Source organism: Apteryx rowi, unplaced genomic scaffold (assembly GCF_003343035.1).
Source record: "Apteryx rowi isolate R43461 unplaced genomic scaffold, aptRow1 scaffold_179, whole genome shotgun sequence".
Lineage (NCBI taxonomy): Eukaryota > Metazoa > Chordata > Aves > Apterygiformes > Apterygidae > Apteryx > Apteryx rowi.
This window is the reverse complement of record NW_020448074.1, coordinates 572,449-599,253: the sequence shown is the minus strand read 5'-3', so window position 1 is coordinate 599,253 and position 26,805 is coordinate 572,449. Positions and strand designations below refer to the sequence as shown.

The 26,805-nt window shown below is 34.8% G+C and overlaps 1 protein-coding gene across 8 annotated transcripts in view; it reads left to right on the top strand.

Annotated features, from left to right (window-relative positions):
- CHM (CHM, Rab escort protein 1) overlaps positions 1–26,805 on the top strand; it is a 79,609-nt gene that overhangs the window by 5,355 nt on the left and 47,449 nt on the right. For 4 of the 8 annotated variants that reach the window (XR_003252747.1, XM_026061275.1, XM_026061271.1 and 1 more), the window contains exons 2-5: positions 6,391–6,457; positions 15,568–15,640; positions 19,626–19,750; positions 24,541–24,916. Coding sequence is in view for 7 of the 8 variants with exons in the window: in XM_026061275.1 (XP_025917060.1) it covers positions 6,391–6,457; positions 15,568–15,640; positions 19,626–19,750; positions 24,541–24,916 (641 nt within the window). In the remaining variant the exon portion in view is untranslated. Of the gene's footprint in view, positions 1–4,894; positions 5,768–6,390; positions 6,458–15,567; positions 15,641–19,625; positions 19,751–21,574; positions 21,658–24,540; positions 24,917–26,805 lie in introns of those variants that run through there. The other 4 variants (XM_026061274.1, XM_026061273.1, XM_026061272.1 and 1 more) reach the window with 4 other exon arrangements.

The window sequence follows — 26,805 nt, the reverse complement described above, 5'->3', positions numbered from 1 at the left end:
GCTAGTGTTTTTCTGTTTTCCCAGATTATATTGCTGATGTTACAGAAGTAAGAGACTCTAGTATTCCTGTGATCTTGCCATTAAATGTGTACATGAGGTTGTCTGCATGTCGAGGCTGAAAATCTACTTTAGAAAAATCTCAGCAGGGTACTTCAAAATTCCAGTCTGAATCCATGCCTAAAATACATATTGGTCTATGTCCAGTAGAAAACACCATTCTACTGGTAGGAGAATGGTAATTCAGTCCTCCTACAAGGACTTGTCTCTTCTTAAGTCACTGGTGCACTGGGGTTGCTCTAGAGCCAACCAAAGCTTCCATAATGAAGTTGGCAGTGCCAACTCTTTTAAATCTCTTTTTATGAAATATTTAAAGATGTCTGGATAAGGAGCAGGCTATCTTCCTGCAGGGAGACAGAAAAGGAAGTGAAAGATGAAGATATTAGAAATTTGGGTCAAAATAAAACTTAGTAGTGGGTATATCTTACTATATTGATCTTTCAGTGTATGTACTTTTCATTTTTCTTTTCATCTGCTGCTATTGATTGTCAGGTAAGCTGAAGATCAGACTCTCGTAGGTCTAGTATGTGCTGGAGAAATCTGCTTATAAACCCTCTTTATTTAACACAATTATATTTTTTTCCTTGAAGACACTAAGAAGTCTTCTGGATTTCACTTGTTGTCTTTAATAGATACGGCTCAAGGAGAGCATCAGTATATGTATATATACTGATACATTATATATGTGTGTGTGTGTGTGTGTGTGTGTGTGTGTGTAAAATATTTGCCTATGTAAGCAGACAATTTGTTTGAAAATTATCCTTTCTACTGAGAAATAGGCCTCTAGTTGTGAAAAATAAAGCTGCTGGTCCCTTTCAAGTAAACAGAATTTCTCACCTTAAAGTAATCTGCTTTTACCTGTAGTTCAGAAAGTGATCTGCCAAAAGCAGGTAGTAGTTTTAATCTATTACCTTGATTCAGATTCTTAGACATACCACAAGCAAAATGTTTAGGTACAATATGCTTTTGCTGCAGAAAGACAGTATGTGACTCATGCAGTGATATAATTTTTACGTGAATTTTTAATATAGCTAAAATTGTCCTATTCATGCTGTTATTTACATCTCAGGTGCGTTCGTTTTTCTCATATCTTTGTTAATTTTTAATTTTCTGTAATTTTTCTGTAATTTTTTTCTGATAATTTTTTGTAGTCAAATTCAGAATACACATTCTCCTATTGTTATATTGTTGTTTTTTTTTTCCTCCCCACCCTCCCACAGAAAACGCTGTTTTGTTTAAGCATGATTTTAGTAACAAGTTAGGTACTTGAATTTTTATTTGGAAGGTAAGTGTCTGCTTGGTCTCTTTTCTAAGTAACCTGTATTTGCACCAACTATGAGGTTCCGTGTTTTTTGTTGTGATGTTCCTCTGCTGGTACACAGATAGCTATATGAAATTACTAATGTAGGAAAAGAAACTTTTTAACTTGTGGTTCTTTCCTTGATCAGTTACAAGTGCTTATTCTCCTTATGTGCTGTCTTCTGTATGCCACTACCATATTCAGTAATGCAGAAAGATTTTCTGATATTATTCTGCAGTATGGGCATAAAATAAAATGAATCAAACCTCTTATTAATTTTAATTAGCTAGCTTTAACATACATTTATACACAATAAGTATTTAAATTGTTTGCCAATAAATTATAAAATGCCATTTAGGTTACATACAGCAAAAAGTTCCATGAGGATTATCTAGTGAGCTTCTCCAGAACCAGCTGCCGTTCTCTTCTTAGAAGTTCAGATACAAGCAAAATTTATTGCAATTGGTCTGACTCAACAAGATTGCTGTTTCGAAATTGTCTCTATCCTAGCATTCTGAATATATTTCCCTTCAACATTTTGTATTATGAAAAAGCCACTTGTGATTTATTTATTAGATAGAGCAAAGCAAATTAAACATTTAAACCTTTTTCAACAAGAAGCTCATGTAGTTCAGTTAGAGCATATCAGCTAGATGACTGGAAAATAGTTTTCAGTGAGAAATTCAGGAACTGAGATGCTTCCATGCATATGCAGCTGTTCAGTGTATAAACTGCTTGGGGCAGTTAATGTATCCATTAAAAGTCACTCCAAGAGGCAGTGCATCATTATAGTGTTATGTATGGATGCTAATTGTAAGAGACACGATATGTAAGTCTGAAAATTAATTTTGCATTACACAGAAGTGAATTATAATTATTTTATTTAAAAAGCCAACTGATTTTAAAAGCTTTGTAAAGCTCAAGAGAAGAACTTTCTAGTTTAGCAGCAACTTTCATTTTGGTGAATTGAAACTAAAATTTAAATTGACATTTTGATAACTGTATATAATGCATAGCTAATACTTTTATTTCTTGCATATTTACTTATAAAACACATTATCATTCATGAAATTGAAACTACAGCTGATTTTGCTTCATAGAGGAGATCCAAAAATGCATGTAAATGGAGCTTACCCTGATCAGAGCTTGTTGGAAGCAACCAGACATAGAGGTCTGCAAGGTCAGCTTGGAGTGGCCACATCTGTAATAGCTATTGAGATTCATCTGCCTCTTACGGATCCGAGAAGACTATACTAGACGCAGTGCTTAAACAAATGGCAACAAAAACTAGTGCAATCAGAAGTGAACGCTATTCTTCATCAAAAGCTTATGATGAACCTAGTGTTTATACTATCCACTTGCTGGATCACTTTATTCTGGTGCGGCAGCTGTTTCTGATATAGCCCTGGAATCTCTTGCAGCAGTTTTCAATGCTTCATGCAGATAGCTGGAGGTGCAGAAAAATTGGTAGGACTGACATCAGTTTATGCATGCTGAAGTGAGCCATGCCATATCTGTTACTCTTATCAGGGCCGGCTTGTTACAATTTAATCTGCCTGCCACTTTTTGTCAGTGTACTTCCAACGGGATATTGGAAGTCCAAACTTGGAAGGGGGCAAGTATGTAGTCAGCACTCTTCTTGGACCAATATTAGAATGTCTTAAAAGTCTTGGTAACAAGGACAGTTATTTCTGTATTGATTCTGCCTCAAATATGAAGAACTTCTGAGTCAGTATTTTAAAATGATAGTAAAAGTAATTATGTGGACTTTCTATTACTCTGCATAAGTCCCTTTTATGCTGCCAGATGTTTATGTATAAAATACTGAAGTCTGAGTCTGTTGCTGCTTTCTTGTGTTTGGCTCATGCAATCTCTATTCAGATTCCTTGTTTCCTACTTATGCCAGGGAAACTAAAAGTTGTCTGGATTTGGAGCCTTAGAAAGTGTCCTTTTGCAGTAGCCCTTTTCGTTTCAGACACCGTAAATTGAAATGTGTGCTGTATTTCACAGTAATTGATATGCCTAACAGCTTAGTATGAAAATACTGGTTACTATTAATTGTATAATACCAGAGGGCAGGTCTCGTGATGACTCAGTAATTTGATTAATGATTTCCGTTGCAGTACAGTCTTAGGTTCTTTTGATAATCTAAAAGGAAATATGGATTCTAGTTTAGGTCTTGCTGTTCTTTGATCCAAATTGTTGGASGGATATTCAACTACCTGTTCAAAGAGATTAAATATCATGAGTGGCACAAGTTGCAACTCTGAATAAGTCCTTCATCCCTTAAGCTAGCAAAACCACAAGCTGACCCCCCAAAGAGGGATGAATGGCAAGAAATTTTAGAGTAATCTTTCATGAGAGAAACAGCTAAGAGATATCCAGTTTTATCTACTCATTAGACGTAAGTGTAACTTCAGAATCAATATTATGGACATAACCTTTATCCTGCAATCAGCTGAATGCTGCAGTAAGTCATTATCTTCAAACCAAACTGGGAATGAGAAATTTTGGAATCTACTCAGCCCTCTTCTTGGGCCCTAAAAGCATTTCAAAGATTGAATATATTTCAGTTTAAAGTTTTCAGACAACTGTCTGTGAAATGCCAAAGTTCATAATAGAAAACTGTTTCCAAATAGCAAGAGCATCTAAAAGGAGTATCTTTATCTGTGGTTGAATAATCTGAACAGGACCTATTTGCACAATTCTGTGAGCCTCCTGTAGGAGATCGTTCAGCTTCATGTGCTAGAGATGCCAAAATACTCTCTCTAATACTTCTCTAAGGATGCTTTTCTAGGTTAGTTATGTTTTTCTTGAGTAGAAAGGGACTTTCTACAACTATTTTATAACAAATTACCACAGCCTTCTTTTCCTGGAAAAGACATGGAAAGTATCCATCATACAATCCAGATCACATTTTGGAGTAATTTGCATTTGATGAAGTTACCTGTTTTCTGTGTGGTTTTATTTCTGTTGGAGAACAGAATTCAGAAACTGGTGCCCAAGGCRCAGTCTTATTTCTTCAGTTTACTGAGACTGTGTGTCACGTAAGAATAAGTGGTGTCTTGCTCCATCGAGTTGTTCTAAGAGCCTCTCCAAAAGCTAAAATGCATGGGCATCACCTCTCTTACACTTTCTCATTCTGTTGCCAGTGGGTACTCTGGGGGCCACAGTACCTTGTAAGCAAAGAGTTGCTGAAGAAAATTGATGCCAGCTTTCAAGAGTGAGGAGGCTAATTCAGGGAACAATTTCATCCAAGGTTAATGGAAGAACAGACCTCCAACATAGTATCAATTGGATCGAGCTTAGAGCAATCAGTTATGCCCTAGTAGCTATAACTCCAGTCCTGATCAGCCAGGCAGCACTGGTGATGTTTTACAACGTTTTCTCAGTGGCTTTTATCAATAAGGAAGGAGAAACAAGCTTCTCAGTTCCATTTCTAGAGTAATATTCTCTGCACCCAGATGAGGAAAATATTTTATTTTTCTCTTTTAGAAGCCACAAATAAAATATTAATTGTAGATTCTGTTAAACCAGATAGTTGATAGATGCAGAAACATGAAACATGCCTGCGAACACTTTTGGAGGACGGCTGAATGTAGAGTTGCTTTCACATAAATAAGACTGTGTGCATCCGGGATCTTGTGACAGTCCTGAAGCGTGTGGTACAGTTAAGTATTTTCTCCTTGTCAGAAGTATGGTTGTCTCTTCATTCATAAAACCCTTTTTTTTTTTCTTTTTCAGTTCTTACTTTAAAGAACTCAGCTTTAAGTAAAGTTTTACCAGAGGCATTTCAAATAAAATACAAGGCATAGGCCTTTACCACTCATAATGATTACTCATTTAGGTGCTCTTCATCCAAAAGTTAGTTGAGCTCTTTGACCTAGTCACATTTAATATGTCACTGTTCCTCCTGTCAAAAATTACATCTGCATTTTAAGTAGAATATACAACATATGCATCTTGCCTCAAATAGGTGATACTAGTGGTGGCTTTTAATACTAGAAGTACCTTTAGTTAAGTGGTGAATCTGTCTATTCAGTTTGTAAAATGGTTTCACATTGTCAGAGGATGACCTATTCTAGATATAAGATACAATTACTAAATTGAATGTGATGATTTTGAAGTCTTGGGGTTGTGTTAGGACTTCTGGCTTCCTAAACTGGTGTAAGTAACCAATTAACATACACTGCAGGTACTGCCTCTGAAACAGGGTGATCAGAACACCTTGTGATATATTAAAGAGCAGAAAACTTCTGATGTCATYGATAGTGGACTTCAAAGTTGGTTCAAAGTAGCCACTTTCTGGTATTTAATGTTTTTCCTACAAAGAACATCACATCCCACCACTTCGAAGTGACTGTTACCTATAGACCTGTCTGGGCTGTGGAATGCGTGTCCCTGGAACTGGTACAATTGTTCTTCCCTTTTGCTCCTGAGATTAGTTCTGTGATACGGATATCAATGTGGAAGCAATACGTACTATTGCAATGTCTTCTGTTTTACCAGTTAAGAAAGTGATTTTTTTTTCTTTTTAATCCATCAAAATAGTAACTGTTAAAAATGGAATTGGCATCATGGACCAACTGCAAACCAACCATCTGCTTCGTATGGAAGGGAGGGCAGGAATGGCCAAAGATAAAGATAGTGGGGTTAACCTTTTTATGTTGATGGTAGTATTGCCTTTTCTGGCTTAAAGAGATCATGAAACTATGGTTGCATGCATCTAAACCCTGCTAGATGTTTTCTAGACTGCCTTCAGGTTCCARCATTAATAAAGCTGGCTAAACCATTTAAAGTAATTCTTTTCCCCATCTGTAAGAGTCTTAAATCATACTTACTATCCCATTAACATCTAGGAGCTTCTTATTCTTTATAAGTAGTAAATAATTGTCCAGTAACCTTTAACTTACTGCATTATGTATTTTTTTGTTGTTGTTTGAATTTCCTGTTACTGACTTAGCTCTGATTTTATTTCATTTGTTAATGTATCTTAGTGTACTAAATTTTAAAATTTGCGTGTGTCCTTTCAGGTTTGCCTGAATCTATTATTGCAGCTGCATGTTCCAGAAGTGGCCAGAGTGTTCTTCATGTTGATTCGTAAGTTATTCCAGTAATATTCCTTCTTAGGAGTTGAAGTGGTTAGAAATATATCTGTCTACATCACTATACCATTCAGAACATGCTTGTGTTCTACGTTCCTCTGGCATCAAGCACTCTTAAGCTTATGTATGCACCTTATTTTTAGGGTGTTATTCCCATCCATAGAACAGGCAATTTTTGAGTGCTAGCCACTAATTTGGGACATAACTGTGCTCAAGGATGCTGTTGATTTCTCCTTCTTTCATACAGATAAGAACGGTTACAGGTTCAGTGCCTTTTGCTACAGTTCCTGACAATAATTATCCCATTCAGTTTGTTTGAGAATTTTTAACTGAGACATAATCTAATGATAAAATGTTTCACCAGCACCCCATTTTTATCAGTTCTCAATGCATAGAGAAGTTATTTTTGCATTTTAATGGATTATCATTAAATATTTGGCTGATTAGACAGGAGCTGGTCAGAGCACTGTTCTTCATTTGCTGTCTTCTGTCTATCCCAAGCTAAATCAGTTTGCAGGACTGCAGAATACCAGTGAAATCAGCTGATTCAAAAGTACTTCTTTTGCACTCTGAAATAAAAATGTTTGCTGCACCACTCAGAGTAGTGTATTTCATTGCACCCTTTTAAGAGGCTAATATTTCACTTCTTTTCTTTACCAACTAAGCAAAGTTATTAGAACAACAATTTTTTATATAAACTTTGTAACTGTACACCATGATGCACACTGGTTTTTAGGAAAAAATCAGGATATTTGATTGTTGAATCTTGGCTTATTTGTACACCTACTCAGCAAAATTTGGTAACAGGACTGCAGTTAGAACTTTAGCTTCTGAGGTAAACTTGAGAATAAATTCTGGAGCATCAGCTGACCAAATTAAATTCTTAAAATTCCCATCTCTCATCTACCACTTAGGGCTCCTGTTACCTCTTTGAGACAATCTCGATCACTACTAAGCAGCTTTTGAGGCTGCTTTACTGTCTGTGTTTGTCTAAAAGATAACAAATGCAATGTATTTTATGAAATTTCTGTGCTAGATACCTGGACTGTGTCTTCTGTAGTTCATTATGTTAGTTCAAGGTGTGATTATACAGATTTTTTTTTTTCCAGTGTCTCTGATCTTGGTCACAGTTGACTCCTGTCCCCTTGCTATCTTCTCAGTCCAATTATTAGTGTAGTTATGCAATATAATTGGCTCGACTACTACAGTTTTGGTAGAGGGTCGTAAGCAGGAGGCAAGGACCATCTAAGCAGCTCTGCTGCTGAATGCTATCATAGCCTAAGATGCATGGTAAACATCTACAGTTAAGCAAATTTCTGCATTTCAGCTCAACTGTGGTAAATATTTGTTCCTGCAACAAAAGTGGATAATTCAGTGAAGCTTGGCCTCAAGTAGGAGAAAAAAAAAAAAAAAGACTCATATTTAACTGTAAAATCGTAACTGTTAATAACCAATAAAAGTTCATGTGGAGACTGGTTTCAGGCAGCCTGTTAGCTCCTCTCTAGTTGATACTTTCAGGTTTTAGGCAAAGAAAGAGCAATGGGTGGTTTTGAAGTGGTGGTAGCAAGAATGRTGTGAGCTCAAATGCTCTGCTTGTTAGTCTTGTTTGCCAAAAATTGCAAGGTTGGCTTAGTGTTTTATTTTTAAATCATATTTTTGAGTTTTTGCCTTTCTGTGCACATTCCTGTGACATGCACCTGTGTATCCAGCACCCAGGTTTAGAGACTTTTGCTGTAGCCAGTATACATATTTTTGGTTTTCCCTGTGTTTTATGTCAAAAGCTTAAAAGGTATGTGCTTTCTGCTGCTCAGTTTCTCTGAACTGCATTAGTTCAAGATTAAGCTTCTGCAATCTGTTTTGTGTACAGCCCTTCAAAGGACCCATCAATTTTTAGTATGTTTATTTCTAAATTGAAATCCTTCACAAGTTCAAGACTTGCAAGCCTAGCTCACTAGTTTGCATAAAATACGATGCAGTTGCTCGGTTGGCTGTTGACTTTCCATATAAACCTCTGGCTGCCTGTCCTGGACAGGTGGTGCACTTCAGAACAAGTAGTTTTTATCAAGAAGAGAGAGTTTGGATTAAGAACTCATCTTAATGAGTCTTCAGTCTCCATGGACTAAACTCCCAGAAACTACAGAAAAAAGTCCTTAAATGGGCTAATATTCTAGTATTTCACATCACAAGGGGATAATACACAACAAGCCATTGCTTGATGCTCCATATTTAGCATAAACAATGATTCAGTTGAAACAAAGACTGCTTTCAAGATTATAGTAATTTAAAAGAAAACACATGTCTACATAGTAGTGAAATATTAGAATATTTAATAGATAATTTGCCATAGTAGCAAAAATGCTTGGATGACCAAGTCCAGCAGATCTTACTGAAGTTATTGTAAAAGCCTCATGCACAACTATAAAGCTACATTAATTTCAAGCAAATTTTGGAACAGTAATTATTAAATTAGCTCTTAAATTACTCACCAAAATGCTAAAAACCTTGTTTTAGACTGAGTAGATCTAGAATTAATAAAATATTGGGTTAAGTTTGGATTTTAAACTTAATGGATATATTATCAATAAGCTGCTTTGTTTTTACTAAATGAACCATTTATTCTGTTATTTCAATTTTTCATTTCCATTGTCTGTCAAAATCTGTAGTAACAGTTAGCCACTGGAACTTTGATTTGTTTTATCCATGCCTATTTTTAGCTATGATGAAGAGCCCTTCAGATAAGCAGGCAATTAGAACTGTGGAATACAGATTTTGTTTATTACTGTTTTCACTTAAATATGCTCATTTACATTCACACATGCTTTTATTTTTGTGATGAAAATGAAAGTTTCCACATTTGATTCCTTTCTCCTGTGGAGTTATTTTCCAAGTCTTGTGCAGGCAATAAGCTTCTTAGGTCAGGGAAGGTGTTCTTAACAGAGGTTTTCTTCACTTATATTAATAGTTGCTGTTTTAATTGGTGCATGTGCTCACTGATTCACGGTCTACAAGCCATATCTTGGAAAAAAATGAAAATGTTTATACTGTACAAAACCTCCCGTAAATAGGCAAACATTTCAGTTGCCATCTGCTTTTTTTGTTTAAGTAAGTTAGTGCTCTTGCAAAAAAAACAAAATAAAAAACAAAATCAGGAAAAAAAACAGCACTGATGTCATTTGAATTTTAAATGAAAAATTGAATCTCTGGCAAGCTTCCTCAGACTTTGTCTGAATTAAAACATTTTAATTTTATTTATTATAATATATTCATTTCTAGATGAATTTTTCAAGTTTAATTTTACCAAGGTAATGGAATAATTGAAAATTGGTTAACAAAAAAACCCAATCTGCTGCTATTCAGATTAATACTTTTTAAACGATCTATGTTGTTCCTTTTCTGAAGGAACATGAGTTAAATTGCAGAAGACAGGTTTGAGGTTACTGAAATACTTTTTTGTGTTAGCTGGGCTATTTTGATTAATTTCTATCTTTTGTTCTTTACAAATATCTGAGTTAAGTTACATATAAGCTGTGGAAAACGTATATGGATAAAGTCTTTGTGTATGGTTTTCTTGTACTCATTATCTTGTGTAGATCAGTTTATTACTTTTAATCTCCAGCCATGTTTGCATTTATCATAATATACTGCATAGGTGATTATGGAAGATAGTTTTGAAGTGGCCTATTATAAAATACAACGTTCTAGGTTTGATTTATAAACACTGTCCAAGCATCACCATCAACAGTAGCTTATCTTATTCAAAATAGTCACTTCACTGCAGTGTTGCCATAAATTCCTGTAGAYGGATTTTAAACTAAAGTTAGCTTCTGCCAAATAGTAATTGAAGGAGCTCTATTTCTCTGTGCCAGCTATCTGTCTCAATAAATGTAAAATCTGTGGTTCTTTTCAGAGAGCTACATTTACTGTAGATATTAATGAGCTGTTGACATGTGAAATTTCAAGGATAGATGTTAAGTGATTTAGAAAAGTAATTTGCAATTTAAAATGTGGAGATCAGCACTTAGTTTAAAGTGGAAGTTGCTAAAGGAGGCTAGATCAAGACTAGAAGTTGATTACTTTAAGTGAATGTACCTCCCATAGTAATTGTTCATATGCATGGGACTTTCTCCTGATGGTTTGGTATGTTCTGTATTTATGATCTTCTGGTTATTATTTTCTTGTAATTACATATATTCGAGTTTGGCAAATGAATATACAGAGGATTAGAGGGGAGCTGCACTCAGCTACATTTTGTATTTGATTTTCGGAATCTAGAATACAGCATTTGTAGAGTGTAGTTATACTGCATACATCCTTCCTCGCTGACTTATTTCTCTGTCCATGTAGAGTTTAATTCAAAGAGACAGAAGGAGCGTCAAGATGCAGGGTTTTAACTCCTCTTTTGTGCCCAGTTCGCTCTGCCTACTTCTCATGTCCCTTTGCTTCTTGTCACCTCTGATCTGTCTTACTTTTTGACCTTGTGTAGTGTGTTGAGTACGCAGTGTCCCTCGTGTCCAGGATTCTATTTATGTTTTATCTGAGTATCCAAAAGCTGGCTGGGCACCCACACATGCCTGATATCTGCTTTTGTAGTGCATTCCACATCTTGCTATGTCTATCTCTTTTCAGAACTTGTAAAATATAATACAGCCTGTTTCTTTGTGTAGCCTTCTTTTTTGACCTTTAACTTCTGTAAAGTGAGATAGCTGTGTAAGCAGAGAAACCAGAGAAAGAATGGGATGCTTCTTAAAGCAAGTCAGTTCCTTCTGTGAAAAATAGAGGGATTGTTTAACTTTCAGTAAGGCAATTTAGGCAAAAAGTCCTAATTCAGGTATTTTTTGACCTTGTTTGAAAAAGCTATTTTTATGTTGTTTTAGGATATGAACTCATATCCAAGGTATTACAGAGTAAAACTTTCAGTCTCAACTGTCTATGATAATTGCCCTCGATCACATTCATATCCCAGGATATAATGTAATGTAATATAAGTGACTGCCACCACTACCCCTTTTGTTGAACTGAAAGATATCAAGAGCCGTTTGCATTAAACTCTTTTTCTTTTGGAAACTAAGGAAACTGTTAGTCCACTTCTTATTGTCTAAGACGTGGTTACAAAGACAGAGAATTTCTAATAAATGTGTGAGTGTACTTAATAGATAGTACMTGAAATTTTATGGGTTTGAAACAGAAGTCATTTTGTGTTCAGATCCTTAAAATCAATGTGGCAGTAACTCCCTTTGCAAAAGACAGATACTCTGATGGTAGGAGACTTCTTTCGGAAAGATCAAATGCAGGACAGACACATACAGGCAGCTCTTGCAAGCAATTGTGAAGCATCAGCAGCTTCTCTTCAGACATCACCAGCTTTGACTGTTTTACCATGGCTGTTACGACATGGCATTCAGAAGGGCAATCGTCTTAACAGACACAGTCCATGAAAGACTCTCTGCTTTTGTTTCTGTCTTACTTGCGTATCTCATGCTTTCTTAAGTGTTTGGTTTCTCAAATTGCTTTGTCTTCGAAAGGAAATACTAGATATTCTCTTGGTTCGCCTGGCTTGGAGTCTAAGAATGTTAATTAGCTGGAACCAATTTGCAATTTTGGAGTGTTCTGGAATGGGATTTGCTAATTCTTTCAAAGTATTTATAGAAAAAATGGTGTTAGCAACTGAGGAACAAAATACATAAAATAATGTAGGAGAAGATAAATTTAAGCTCTTTCCAGAGATAAAACTGTACTTGGGCTGCATTTCCAAAACTTCACAAAAACCTCTTGGGTAATTTTGCTGTTACTTCTGAACTACAAATTCAGGATTTGAAAAATCTGAACTAAAAGCAGCAGTACTTAAATTTATACGAAAATCCAAGTGATGTAAGAGAAATTTTGAGTGAATAGCATCTAGGCAACAATATATTTTAGAAAAAGAAAAAATGTTCTGTTCTATGTAACCTGATAGAAAAATGATTTTTTAACTATGCTGTTACAGCTTCAAAATGGATGCTGAAATAATAGCATATTTTCAATGCTTCATCTTCTTATCTAGGGGATAATTGAATCGTAACCCTAAAAAAAAAAAAAACGGAGAAAATACGTATCTTTGTAGTTTGCTAGTATATCGAGAAGGGAGGAGCTTAGTTCTCAAGATTTTTSAGACTATTTTATCCATAATTATTAGACTTTGACCTTGCCTATTACTTTATGCAATTCCTTATTTTGGTACMTCTTAAGAATAATTATAATAAAAAAGATGTACTCAGTTGTAAAGGACTCCTAATTGTAAAAGTAATAGTCTGCACTTTTTCAGATTTCCCCGTCAAGATTATTGTTAAAAACTCTGCCATTTGTCATAGGATGAGATTGTATCAATAATCATATCTGGTCTTCATTCTTCCTGTAGTGTTTTCAGGTAGGAAAATTAAGCAGTTCTGATTCATCATGTAATGAAGGGTAAATAACTAACTACAAATCCTAGCCAAAAAAAAAAAAAAATCTGGAAATTGATGCTTACAGAGAAGATTAATRTTAGAGGTTGTGTAGCATAATTTTGGAAAGGAGCTCGGATGCCAGAGGAGAGGAAAGACAGCTCTGATTCATTTTTCATTTGAGGAAGACTGAGTCATCTCAAAATTGAGGTTCAGGATGGCATTATAGAGTGCTGTGTTGCAAAGTTTGATTCACATCAATGGTGGTTAAAACCAAAAGCAGTTTCAAAGAAAAATCCATCTGATGAACAGAGGAATGTTTGCATTATAGATGTCTGACATTTTCACAGAAAGTTACATGATTTTACTTGTGAATTAATATAGTCATTTCTCTTACTCAAAGTTTATTAAATTTAAATATTCCAAATATGCATAAATTTATATTGGTATAGGTTCAAGAAACCCAGTGCTAATTTTATGCAGGTGTTTTCTGCAATTTCTGTGATCAATGGCCTTGCTTGCTCTGACAGGCAGATTGTATTCCATATTCAAGGAAACTTGCAACTAAAGCAGCAGATTCTCTTAAAATAAATCTTGGTAGCTACATTTTTTTCAGAATTCCCAGAAGTGGCAGATAATTTATGGGTATTGGACTTTTCATTCAATGGAATCTCAAGAAGGAACAAGAAATTAACTTGTACCATTGAACGTTTAAGCAAAGCTGGTGATTATAATTGTATAGAACTAAGATTTCTGTCGATTGTTGTTTTACAGACTGAAATCTGGCAGAATCAGGGATTCGGTAATATATTTAATTCTCACTGCATTGTTTTTTAAGTGATACCAAATACACATGTTAAATGTCTATATCATTCACATAATGAGGTAAATATTAACTCCTTTTCATAGAAGATCTGAGTTTCTGGTTGGTAACAGATCTACAGATGGATCCGTTCTGCTTAGAATGAACAAATTGCTGAATAAACGACATGGGTTTTCTTAAAGTATAGGCCCAGTCCTCCCAGATCGTGGCCTTAAACACTGTATTCTGTTCTTGAAGCCACCTTGATTCAGTAAATGCTGGGTTTTGTTGTCTTTGCAAAAGATGTCCTATTTATGTTCCTCCCTGTTGCCTTGCCATAGCTGAAAGACTTTTTTAGGTCAGTTTCTAGTCATGAACAATTAAGGATTGTTTAGCAGACATCTGTCTCTCATATGCTAAGTAAGCAACAGAGTGTAGAGGCATCACCCCCTGGTGCTGTACAGGCACTGACACTCTTAATGAAGCCTTTGTCAGTGCATATAACCCTTGTCAAAAACATCCTATCTTAAATGGTAGAATCTAACCTGAATTTAATTTCTTTTTGATCGCACTTATCTCCACGATTCAAAAATGGAGGAGGTCATGATGAGATTTTAAGTTTGTTGGATTTATCAATCTTTGCATTATTCTGTAAAACACAAAACCCATCTTCCTTCCTAAACATTTCTTTAGTGTGTGCAGTAAGATTAAATATACATTCAGTTTTTGGTATCCTTCGCTTTTCTGAAATATCAGCATAATTTAGAGAACTGAGATTTAAGTTAAATCCTGAAGTAGCTTTCTTATTTTGTAAGGACTAGTGATTTTTTTAAATGTAGTTGGTCTGTTATTTTTCCTATCACAGTTACTAAATATTTAAGATCTGATATTCATGCTAACACATGCTAATTCATTCAGCTGATGTCTAGGGAAATTTTGATAGAAAAAATTTAAAAAGGGGAAGGCAGAGACCATTTCTTTGAACAGTGTGACTGTTAATTTTCTGTGATTTTAAACAAGTAAAGTAAAATTTTCAAGGCAGAAGGTAGTAAATATACACTGAAAAGTACTCAAGAAGATGTGATCATTTTGAACAAATCAGTTCCTTTGGCTCCACCTACAGTATATGCGGTTTAGAAATGATTTTGCCAGGAGATCCAAACAGTCCATAGTAAGTATAATAATTGTTCTGTCAGCAATAGATGAGTAACAGAAAGTTCATTTCTTTTTGACATAAAGGAAAAGAGAAGCGTGGATTCTGCTGTCTGGACCCAAGCTCAGTTTGCGTAAGCATCCCTACTTCATGGGGATGATTATGGGATTCCTGAACCACCAACTCCACTTCATGGAGTGCTGTTAGTTAACAAGTGGCATGTGATGTAATTATTTCATTTTTTTGTATCAGCCTCAGTCAGAAGCAGTATAGCCATGTTAATGTGACAAAACTGTTAGGTCATGCCGGGACCTGAAACACTGTAGTGTGATACAGACAAAAAAAACATACCTTCTGTACATATTTCAGTTACAGAGGTGTAGAGTCAGTCTTGGCCAAGAAGTAGTATATATCCATCCAGTACGCTTTCTCTCAGCGTTATTCATTTTACTGTCTGGATAACTAGTCTACAGATATAATGGACAGACTATAGCTCATTTGGTCAGAAATGACCAAAATCTCATCACCGTACTGTGAATGAAAATGGGAATTTTACATCTGATTAACATTTTCAAAATACGTTATTCCAGCTTGCATGTTCTGCGCATGTAAAATCTGTCATGGAAAATGTTTGAATGCAACCTTGTTGCTTTTTTTTTTTTTTTTAATCTGAGAAAGCTATGTTTTAAGTTTTTTGTCCATTAAGTTTCATTGTTGTGTTTTCTTTGCAGGAAAAATTACTATGGCGGAAACTGGGCCAGCTTTAGCTTTTCAGGATTATTGTCCTGGATTAAAGAAAACCAGGTAAAAATTTCCCAAATTACTTCTTTTAACATTCTTTAACATGAAAGGCTATGTTGAAAAACAAAAGAGAAAGAGAGGCTACTTAGTATTCCTTGGGAACCATCTGTTGGATAAATACTGAGACTAGAGTGGAACTGCTGTATGTCTGTTATATTTTGCGTTCTTGAAAACTATCTGTTTGATGACTAAATGAGACCAGATAGCCCTATATTTGATATAATTTTTAAAAGGGCTTTTGACATATTGAGATTTATGATATGTATTTTTAAGCGTTTTGTTCTCATTTGGCTACAATTATTAATTTCATTTTATACTTTAATAGTTTGTTTCCTCTGAAGTTCTCAAAACATTTCATTGGTACAATTAGTTATGCCTCAAATAATCCTAATAACATTTCCACCTAATATTACTCCTGTTAGTTTAGAAGTAGAGAGCTTTTCAGTATACTGGTTAGGCATAACACATGAAGTTTTACAAAAAATTTTCCAACAGAGATGAGAGTGCCAACTACATCTCCTTTGGATACATGGTAGTTCTCTATTAGACATCTAAGAAGGGAATGACAGTTCCTTGTGCAGTCTGTAAGGAAAATACATAATTTTAAAAAATAAAAATCCAGTTGATACTGGTTGTATGCATAATTTATTACAAGAGAGATTGTCACAATGCTTTTTTCTCTTTTGGTAATTTGACAGATCAAATAGGTTTTTACTTAACAGTTTTACTGGTTGAGACTCATCCATCTATCTCAGAGTTTTGTCTCCCATACTGGTCATAGGCAGAGGGAAGAGTAAAAACTGGGCAAACAAATGGTACCCACCCAATCATTCCTTTTTTGAAAGCTGTTCCATAGCTTTGATCATCCTTGTTGCCCTTCTCTGAAACCTCTCCAGTTCCAGAGGTGATTCCAGTTCTCCCTCAGAGCTGCAGGAGACAGAATTGCATGAATTGCATGTGATACTCAACATGGGGGAAAAAAGCATGGATTAACACAGTGACATAAATGTTTTCCTGTTTTCCCTATTCTTTCTGTTCTCTATACCTTCTGTCTGTCTTTTGGGGTTCTTGCATGTATGTAGAAGCAAGTATACCATTGTTTTGCTTCCTTTCCTAGCACCTTCTTTAAATGGTAATCTGGTCTTTTCCATTTCCTTTTTCGTTATTTTCTTTGATTTTCACATTATCTCTGATGTTTGTCTCTTTTTTTTATTGTATGCTTTCAACTGAGTCTCTCTTAACTGTCAAAAAGTTAGTTATTGGATCCTCCGAGTGAAATGTGTCTTGTAACCAAGACAAAAAGGTTAATGTTGATAGTGTATATTTCCATGACCAAAGTTTGTTTAACTCATGACAGTCCACTAGAAATCTTTTGAAGAGGATACTTATTTAGGACAGCAAGCATTTGGAGTACGTTAGCAGATAGGTGTGACTAAATGCTATATTGCTGGTATTACTTATGGGAGTACTAGGAGCCTGTTGGTTCAAACAAATTGAAACTTCTTCAGTTCATCTCTCATACCTACTTATTACGTGGGGTTACCTTCTGGCATAATCAGTAGAGCTGATCTATGTCAGAAAATGTTCTGAGTGTCTGCCACTTTTAAATGCTCTGTTTAATTTCTGGCTTTCTGCTGGCTACCTTTTGACTCAAGCAGTCTTATTTATTTTTGATAAGAGAAATTGATGAAATTGGATCTCCCTTTTAATTCAGTCCTGTTTGCTTGCAAAGAGTATATACAATTCAATTATTGAATACTGAAACAGTCAAACAGGAGACAGTTTTCTTTGCTTATAGTTAGAAGTTTCTTTCCAGCCAGGTTAAACTTAGCAAATAGCCAGAAGAGATTTTGAGAAAACAGTAAAAGCTCTCTGTACCTTTTCTTTCTACTTCTGTTTTGTATCCTGCTGTGGAGAACCGTACTTACCTATCCCAGAACATCTGGTTGCCTTTTTTGTATTTATTTACCAGAGTAATCTGTCAGCCTACAAAGTTCAAACTTCTGTATATGGCCAGTGTTTTAGGGAGTAGCTTCTGATATCTTACCTGTCTTGTTCCATAAACCAGCTTAAAACTTTCCTGGCATATCATTGTTGAGATGTTGCCAGTGCAATTCAAGTGTAAAAATACATAGTCTAAATTCAGTTTAAGTCTACTTAAGTAGCCATATACTTTTCAGTAAGTAGTTCTGATACTGAAATACTCTAATTAGAATAAAAATTTATTATGTGGTCCTGAGAGAGAATTGTAAGAGGAAATACATCCTACATTAAAGCTTTCTATAGCAATGAAAAAGAAGAGTCTGTCTGAAGGGATTAGATCATCCATCCAAAGTGGTAATGTTACTTCAGTTAAAGCACTGGTAGTGGCTTTTGCTGCATTTAACTTAGAAGCTGGTTAATTCCACAGCTTTTTAATATTCAGATTCCAACATTCAATAGTTTCTTTTTCACTCTGCTAGTTATTAGGACCTCTGCTGTTATCATTCTGAAGGATGATGTAAATGACAAGCATTTACAGTAAAGTCAACTTTGAATTTAACATTTCTAGTATTTTGAGGTACTGAAATGTTTAAATTCTGTGGAATATGAGTATGAATACATGTCACATAAGTACTAGATAAATCTCAATCCCACAATTACCTGCTTTTTATCAGAATATAAATGATAATTTTAGTATGGAATTCTATTAATTTGGCCTAAAATTTTTGGAATTTGGTGTGCAGTATTTTCTTTCACTCCTTTCTATTTGCTTCATGATGTTAAACAGATCGCTTTCATTGTGCTTGGGAGACAGTGAGCTGTCAACAGCTTTGAGCTGTTGCACTGTGTTTTCAAAGTTCATAACACTTTGCACGGTTTCTTTGGAAGTGTAACTTTTGTTCTGTTTTCACTTCTTCATTTCTTTGTATCAAAGAATACAGAATTGCACTTTGTGCTCTAGGTACTGTGTAAGCTCTGCTAGAAGGTATTTTTTCCTGTGTAGACATTATGTAAAAATGCAGTCACCAAATAGATATCATCAGTGTTTCTTATGCTGTTAATATGCATATTCTTTGTTCTCTGCTTAGATTTTATCAGGACAGAATGTATCTTCAGTAGCATTTGTCATCTTCAACTTCTGTTTTTGTGGAGACCATATTTGCTTTCTTCCCTGATGCTTTTCTTGCATTTTTGCTGTAAGGCAGATGAACGTGGCAATTCTGCTATGCTTGTTATAAAGCAAGTTTTTCAGGGAAATGATTATAGTGACCAACTAAGGTTTCCTTGTGAAAAGGCAAGTTAGCTTACACATCCCTACCATTTTTGATAGTGTACAGAGAATAGAAGAAATACTCATCTTATGTTAAAAAAAAACCTGTGCATGTCCAAATGCAAAAATTCCCATTGGTTCTTAAACTTTCTGTATATTCCATCTTTCCTTAGACACAAAACCTTTTGATAATTATTAAGTCTTGGAGCACATGAAACATTATTGGCAGCTCCAATATGTAAATGAACAGAGGACCATTTGGAGTTGGCCTTCTCGAAAAAGATCATGCTACTTGAGCCTGCAGCAAGAATTCTTTTTTTTTCCCCCCTCTGAAAATTCATTATGATTTAGAGATACTTATGTAGACAGACTTATATAATACTCAGATCACACTATTTCATGATATGGTCTCCATTCAAAGAGTTTTGACTCAAAATTGGGAACTAGCCTGGCTGTGACAAACCTGAATTTTACTGTATTATATTTAAATTTCTACTAAAACTTGCATTTCATTTACTGCTGCATTTTCAAATTAATAGAGCTAGTAATGTAGTGCAAATGTTGGCATGCTACAGTGAAGTGACCAGCCCTAATTATTTTACTCTCAACTCCAAAAGTCGTAATAGAAAAAACATTAAAACTGTTAAAAGACAAATCATTTGGAAATATAGAGATTTATAGTCTAAGAACAGCTAGTGCAGTACAAATTTGCAATTTTATAATTGTTCTTTTAAGCAGAAAACTGATGTCAGTGATGAATGTGAAGACTGGAGAAAACTGATTCTTGAGAATGAAGAAGTTATTTCTCTGAACAAGACAGATAAAACTATTCAATATGTAGAGGATTTCTGTTTTAGCAAGTAAGTATAAATATGGAAATATACAAATAATTTTATATGTCACAGATAAATAATTATATTGTGCTCTTGGCTCTAAGCATTTCTCTGCCAGCACCCTGACATGCTTCATTTTGGTCTTGAAAAAGAACTAAGAATTATAAAATTCTGCAGTAAAAGCCCTTGTTCTTTTGTTGAAATCACTTGTACTTCATTGAAGGTAACTGTATAGGAAGATTTTTCCTACCCTGCCTTATCAGGTTGCAACATTCGAACATTTGTTCAGCAGTTTTGTGAGCTGGCAGTTTATTTGCTTCTGAGTCAAAAACAGAAGTGTCATATTTGGAGGTTCCGATTAGTTATGTACTACCATATTTTCAATTTTCCTAATCTCGTAAGTAAACCTCCCCTTTTTGTACATGTAAAATGAAATATGTATGCAAGAATAAGAACAAAAAYGGACAGTAGTACTGTAATTATAAAACACTTAACTACACTACAACAATAAAACACTACTTCCCCTTTGTTAGTTTTGTATTCAGTGTATTCAATTTATTCATTAAACAGTGCTTTCCCATGGTATTTTAGAATGAATTGGCATGGCCGACAGTTCCTGATAATGTAACAATTAACCTTCTTGGGCTGTCACCTTCTTTTTGCATTTGAAGTAAGGTGACTCAGCTCTTACTTTATGTACAAAATGCAAAAGATGTATGCTTAGTTTGAAATGCACACATTTATTTTTTGGGAAAATTGCTGCAGAAGTGGGTCAAGAGTAATATACTATCTTAGAATTAAATATGTGACTAAGCATATTTTAGTTAGATATTCATAATGTTTGCATTAGCAGAAGTTAAGAGAAATTCCATTTTTGGTTTCTATTGTTAAATGGAAGTATGATACTTTGTTATGTATAAGCTGTACAAGAACTAAGCTTTTCAGTGTCATTATCTAAAATACTGGTATCAGGCAACATCTAAAAGTAACCTTGGTAAGCAGTAATCTCAAATAGTATGTAAGCATAATAATAATGAATGGAAATTGTGTGGGCCTCAGTTGAAAACTAAATAATTTCTCTCTGTTTATTATTTTTGTATCTTATGGGTTTTGCACTGAACTGGGTATTATTCTGAATTCCTGAAAGGTTCTTTGGGATTATGTGTACAAGTATCTGAAGGGAGGGTGTCGAGAGGATGGGGCCAGACTCTTTTCAGTGGTGCCGAGCGACAGGACGCGAGGCAATGGGCACAAACTGAAACACAGACACTTCCATCTTAACATGAGGAAAAACTTTTTCACTGTGAGGGTGACAGAGCACTGGAACAGGTTGCCCCGAGAGGTGGTGGAGTCTCCTTCTCTGGAGATATTCAAAAGCCGCCTGGATGCAATCCTGTGCAATGTGCTCTAGGTGACCCTGCTTGAGCAGGGGGGTTGGACTAGATGATCTCCAGAGGTCCCTTCCAACCTCAGTGATTCTGTGATTCTGTGATTCTGTGATTATAGTTTAAAGTTTAACCTTGAGTCTCCTAGGTAATACCATAGGTAGCTGAATGAAACATGGACAGATATTCATATGGAAACATTTATTTCTTTTTGTGAACATCACAAATAGTAAAATAATAGAATGTAAGAAGTAGATAAATGTAATCTGAAGGTCACAGTCAGAATATTCAAAAGTTGAGTGTTGCATAGTAATGGCTGCTTGACCATACTGCAGAGAAAATGTTATGTTTGTTTTAAAACAATGTCAATATAATATTGTAATATCATTGTGATAATGAATATTGTTCAGAACCAATATTAAATTAAAGTTTCATAGTCTCTTAACTTTGCATATAATATTCCTAGGAAGACTCTTACTGAAGAGGTGATACTGCTTCATGGCTGGCTTGAAAGAGCCCCCAGCACTAAGGGGTCACAGGTTTTTGGAAGTGAGCATTCTATCTGAATCTTTGGTTTTGCTCTGACGCTATTTTTAACTTTGTCTGGCAGTATAATGCTGTCTTCTATTTATCACGGGAGAAAAAAAAATCACAAGGAAGAACTGCAAGACTAATAAAACTAGCAAAGAAAAAGTTTGCCAAATTGACTTGAAACTTTCTGAGAGAGTCAATTATTGTGTTTCTGACAATTTACACATTCTGGCTAGATTCTGTTGTTTTTGCTTAACTTTTATAACTCCTATGAAGTAACCATTAAACATTTATTTTGAAAGAATAAACAGCTGGGTAGCAGTATAATATACATGGTGCAAATCTGAAATGAATGGCCTTAGAACAAAGTGCATCCATCAAAAGAAAAGAATACTGTGTCTACAACAAGCTGTATTGAAAAAAGGCAAATGGCTGAAAAATAAATAGTGAACACCTGTGCTGAATAAATTAACCAGCTGGTTGGCAATTTTTCATTTGACCTATCTGAAGGGGTTGCTGTTTCAAGGCATTAGTAAGACACATTCATTTTAAGATATTCCTTTGTTAGTATCATTAATTGATGAATGGTGGAAGATAATATTCTAAATTTACACAACAATTTGTCTGCAGATGTATTATTTTTTTCTGAATTAGGAGAAGAATTGTCTGCACAAAAGTTCAATTTGAGTAATTTTTATAGACTGTTGTTACATTATTCAGGGATATTTGTTCCTATAGGAAAGATGTCATGAATTTAGATTATATATGTTTTTTAGGCTTTCATTATAAAGTGTGTAGAGCTGTGAATCATACAGATTTATGTATTCATTAAGTGGGAATTGAATTTAGTTTTAAAACATGTAAATATAACATTTCTGTTATACTGTGTTTCAAAGTGATACAGAAAAAAGACAAAAATGTATTGCAAATCCAAATTTTACTTTGATTAAAAAAAAAATGTTTAAAATGAGCTTGATCTATGCAATCAGGTTGGGAGAAGGTAGGAGGAAAAACTTGCCCGGAGTTTGTGTTGTGTTTTATAAATCTTTAGACAGGCTGAAATAAAAGCTTGATTTTTAGTGATTACATTAATGACAATAGCTTTTTTAGGTCTGTTTGCACAGTGTTCCAAATTCCTAAAACAAACTCACYCCCCCYCMCCCCCCCCCCCAAAAAAAAAAATTGAATGGAGTCAGTTGTATTTTTAGCAGAGATTAATTTTTTAGAAACATTTGACATAGTACTTATCTTTGTCTTTGATATTTTACACGTATTTAATGTTTGCAGTATAAAGCAAAGAGACATAAATGAATGTACAGAAACAGGCTTCTTTCATTCATGCTTCCTTGGAGCAGTTCTGTGCTTCCCAGGGCAGCGTTTCACCCCACTCATGAGCGCTTCCCGATGGTTGTGCCCAGGCTGAACGGCTTGTACCAAACTCACTTCCTTAGTCCATGCAGGTTCCCTGAGGTCACAATGAGATAAGCAAGGAACAACTTTTAAAGGAGGCAGAATTTTTCTTCCCTTTTCTAGCTTGGACAGAAATTCCTACCCCCGCTTCCATCTCTACGGCTGCAGATATGTGAAGGACCATTTTTTATAACTGCTGAATAATTCCTTGCTGTTCAGTGAATTTTAACCGTCTTGACAGTTACTGAAATTCAATACTGTACATTTGCAGGTCACCTTTAAAATCATAGTTCATTAGTTTTCAGCTGAGATTAAATTGTTTATTCAGTGCATTAATGGCTTGTGGTGTAAAGATAAAAAGATAGTGTGAAATTATTGCTGAACTCCTTTCACTTATGACATTGATTTGATTCATCTCAGCTGGTAGTCTAAACTAAACTTCTAAGTTCAAAAGTACTAGTTTCTAAGGTAGATGTCATTGAAGTTCAAGATAAAGAGTAGATGAGATTAAAAATGGAGGTCTGCTTTTTAAGAGGAATTTTAAAGAATTGTGTCATTATGAAAAGGAAATGGACTGTATAGAATACTTATGTGTGATAATGTCCCTCCTTTTGACTGGCTGCCTTCATCATAAGCATGTTAGGAATTAATCAGAACTATGCACAGATTTACCACACTTGCAGTAAATCTAAGTTTATAAACAGTTAGTAAAGGTGAAAATACTTTAACATGATGCATGTATTCAGTTGGTAATTGGTCAGGGCTTGGTTAAACTTATGAACTCTAGTACCTTATTAAAAAATAAAAAAAGTTATGCAAGTAAACTGTTCTTTCTGGCTATTACTTGAACAGCTACTCAGATTTGTAAGATCAGAGTCTGAAAAGTAATCTTTTTAACTTAAAATTAACTTAAACTTCAGTTCAAAGTTCCATGCTTCTCTTGAAGACTTGTTATAATAGATGCAAAGTAGTCTCAGTCATACAAAGCAATTCTGTTTTCTTCAGCAAGTTTGGTTTCAAAAAATCTTGGCTTATAACTTAAATGTCTTTTTGTACTTCAATTTTAAAGGCTTTTATCCATAGGAAAAAAACAATTGAATTGCATTAATGTTTCTTTTTTAAATATTGTATTTCATAGTTTATATAGCTGTGCAATGTGTATCACCATGAGAGTTTTGTTTTTGATATTAAACTGAATCTATTTTTTGATTCTATGTAAAACAAGAACACAAAGGTTTTTTCATTCCTCCCTCCCCCCCCCCAATACTTCACTTGAATTCTAGTTTTACAGTCAGAAATCCAGAGTTCTTTAGTTGGTGACACCCGATTTGACCAGGGTAAAGACATTTTAGTGATTTTTCACAGAAAAGCTTCCGATGTTTCTGTTGCTGACACTGGCTCAAAACTTTAAACAAGTTTTAAAGACAATTTTAAAGTCCTTTTTTCTTTTTCCTCCCTGCTCCCCCTTCTTCCCCTTATGTTTTTAATCAGTCAGGATTCAGCTGAAGATGTTGAGGAAGCTGGTGCTTTGTCAAAGCTGCCTGTTTTTGGAGCTGCTGGTGCTGAGGGGGCTGCTCAGGAATCAGAGAAAGAGTGCACACCTATGGAAAGCGCCTTGCCAGGGGCCGAGAGCTGGGAACCAGGAAAGGCTGCAGGCAGTGACCCAGCAAGTGCGACAGAAGGGAATGATACAGAAATAACCTCTGAGAGTGGAAGTTCGCATAATTCGGCTTTAGGCGAGTCCACTTTGGAACTGGGAAAAACAGAAGCTGCACCCTCAGAAACTTCTGCCCAAGAACCAAAGAAAATTACGTATTCCCAAATTGTTAGAGAAGGCAGAAGGTTTAATATTGATTTAGTTTCCAAGGTAGGAACTTAATGACTTTTCATACAAGTACATTTACTTTGTTTTAAATGCTGAGAATTTTTTAAATCTTAGTGTTTAGAGGACTGAAATGGTACCTCTAAGGCAAAAAATTTATTCTCTCGGGAAGTGAGCAATCAATAGTACTATTAAAACAATCAAGAGCTGTTTCATATGTGCTCTTTAATCTTTGTTTTTAACCAAAGAGACTGTAAAGCATAGCTCAGAAGTATATCCATAAAAGTAAATTTCCTGAAATTGAGAGCTGAAATAATAACTTTTAAATACTTTTTTAATGACGTCATTTTAAAATTTAAAAATATATATACTTAAACAAGGAAACTAAATGCAGATCTTTGATGTTATTAAGATGAAAAGTAATTTTCTTGTTGGATGTACTTACCTTTTTAGATAGACTTTCCTGTGATACTGTCACWCTATTAACATATAATGTGCCATTTTTAGTTCTCAGGTGACTGAAAAGCTGAATTGCAATAAATTGTATTGAAAAAAAACCAACAACCTACAGTTAGTCCATAACATAAAAGTTGAGTAAAATAACATATTTTTATTATTGTGTTGAATTGCTACTCTTGTGTGCTTTTTAGTTAGAGGAGAACATATATTTATCATACAGTTTAAGATTTAAAACCTATATTTTAGCTACTTAGCGGTATATGTGCATGTCCCTGAAAATTCAAGTTAAATGGATTTTTTTTATTTAATTTCTGTGCTTCAGACTATATACTGTGCAACAAAAAGGGTTTTTCCCCAAAGTTCAATGCTTAATTTTTCATTGTCTTTATGCAAAAATTTTTCAAACTTCTGAAAAATGGAAAATAACTTTTCTTGAGTAGTTTATTGAAGTCTTTGTATAGGCATTACGAAATACATTGTATTGTGTTTTTTACTGTGTGTTCCAAATGTAGATACCTCTCTTATGCACCATCAGAATGATACCATGAAACCAATAGTCAGTTTATAGTGGTATAGTAGATAGTACTGTTTTGCATAGTATGCATTTTCTGTGCCACTGTCTCAAATTTTGTTACACAATGATAATTACAATGAATTCCGGAAAATTGGACAGAGGAGAAGGCATCAAAACAGGACTAGTAATTCTCATTGGTTTCTCTCTGGCACTAGGACTCTTATGGACTTTCCCATAGTGTCCTAGTCAGTGTTCCAGTCGACCTTTATCTTGAAAATTAAGCATTAATTTCCTACTAGTGGCATACTTTACAGAACTTGCGATTTTGAAATAGTGGCCAGGATTTCACATCTCCTCTGCGACCATGCAAATTCTGTTACTCAGGATAACAAGACTTGCAGAAACCACAAGTTTCTCCGATGGATCTTTGCTTTTAAATTTGGACATATGTCTTGTGTTAATAGCTACATTTCTGTCCTTCCTTTATTTCGTAGTAAATTCTTTAGCTTGTAGAAAGGGTGAAGGTAGACAGCTTATAAAGTAGCATAACAAAATATGACTAAACCTGCATACCGCTGACAAAAGACTAACTGGGGTAGTTTAAGGAATTTATATTTAGAAAATGTGACATCATCATTTCTGGTTATGAAAGAAACAACTAGTGAGGATTTACACAGACAGGGGAGGGGGACCAGGCAAAATTTAAGTAGATGTTTCAAAAGTTTGAAAGCTGGTGCAACTTTAAAAATCCAGACACATACATTGGCAGATAAAAGAGCAATTAATCCAAAGCTGATTTTAACACAGCTTGTTTCAAAGTATGCAAAACATGAGATATGAATTTGAATATAGGGGTCTTCATGGTGAAAATGGTGAATAAGAAAAGAGAGAAGGAATTTTGTGTCTGGGGATTTTTAGCAGCTTTGGCTGTGAACTTCGGCTGCTGATTTTGCAAAATGTT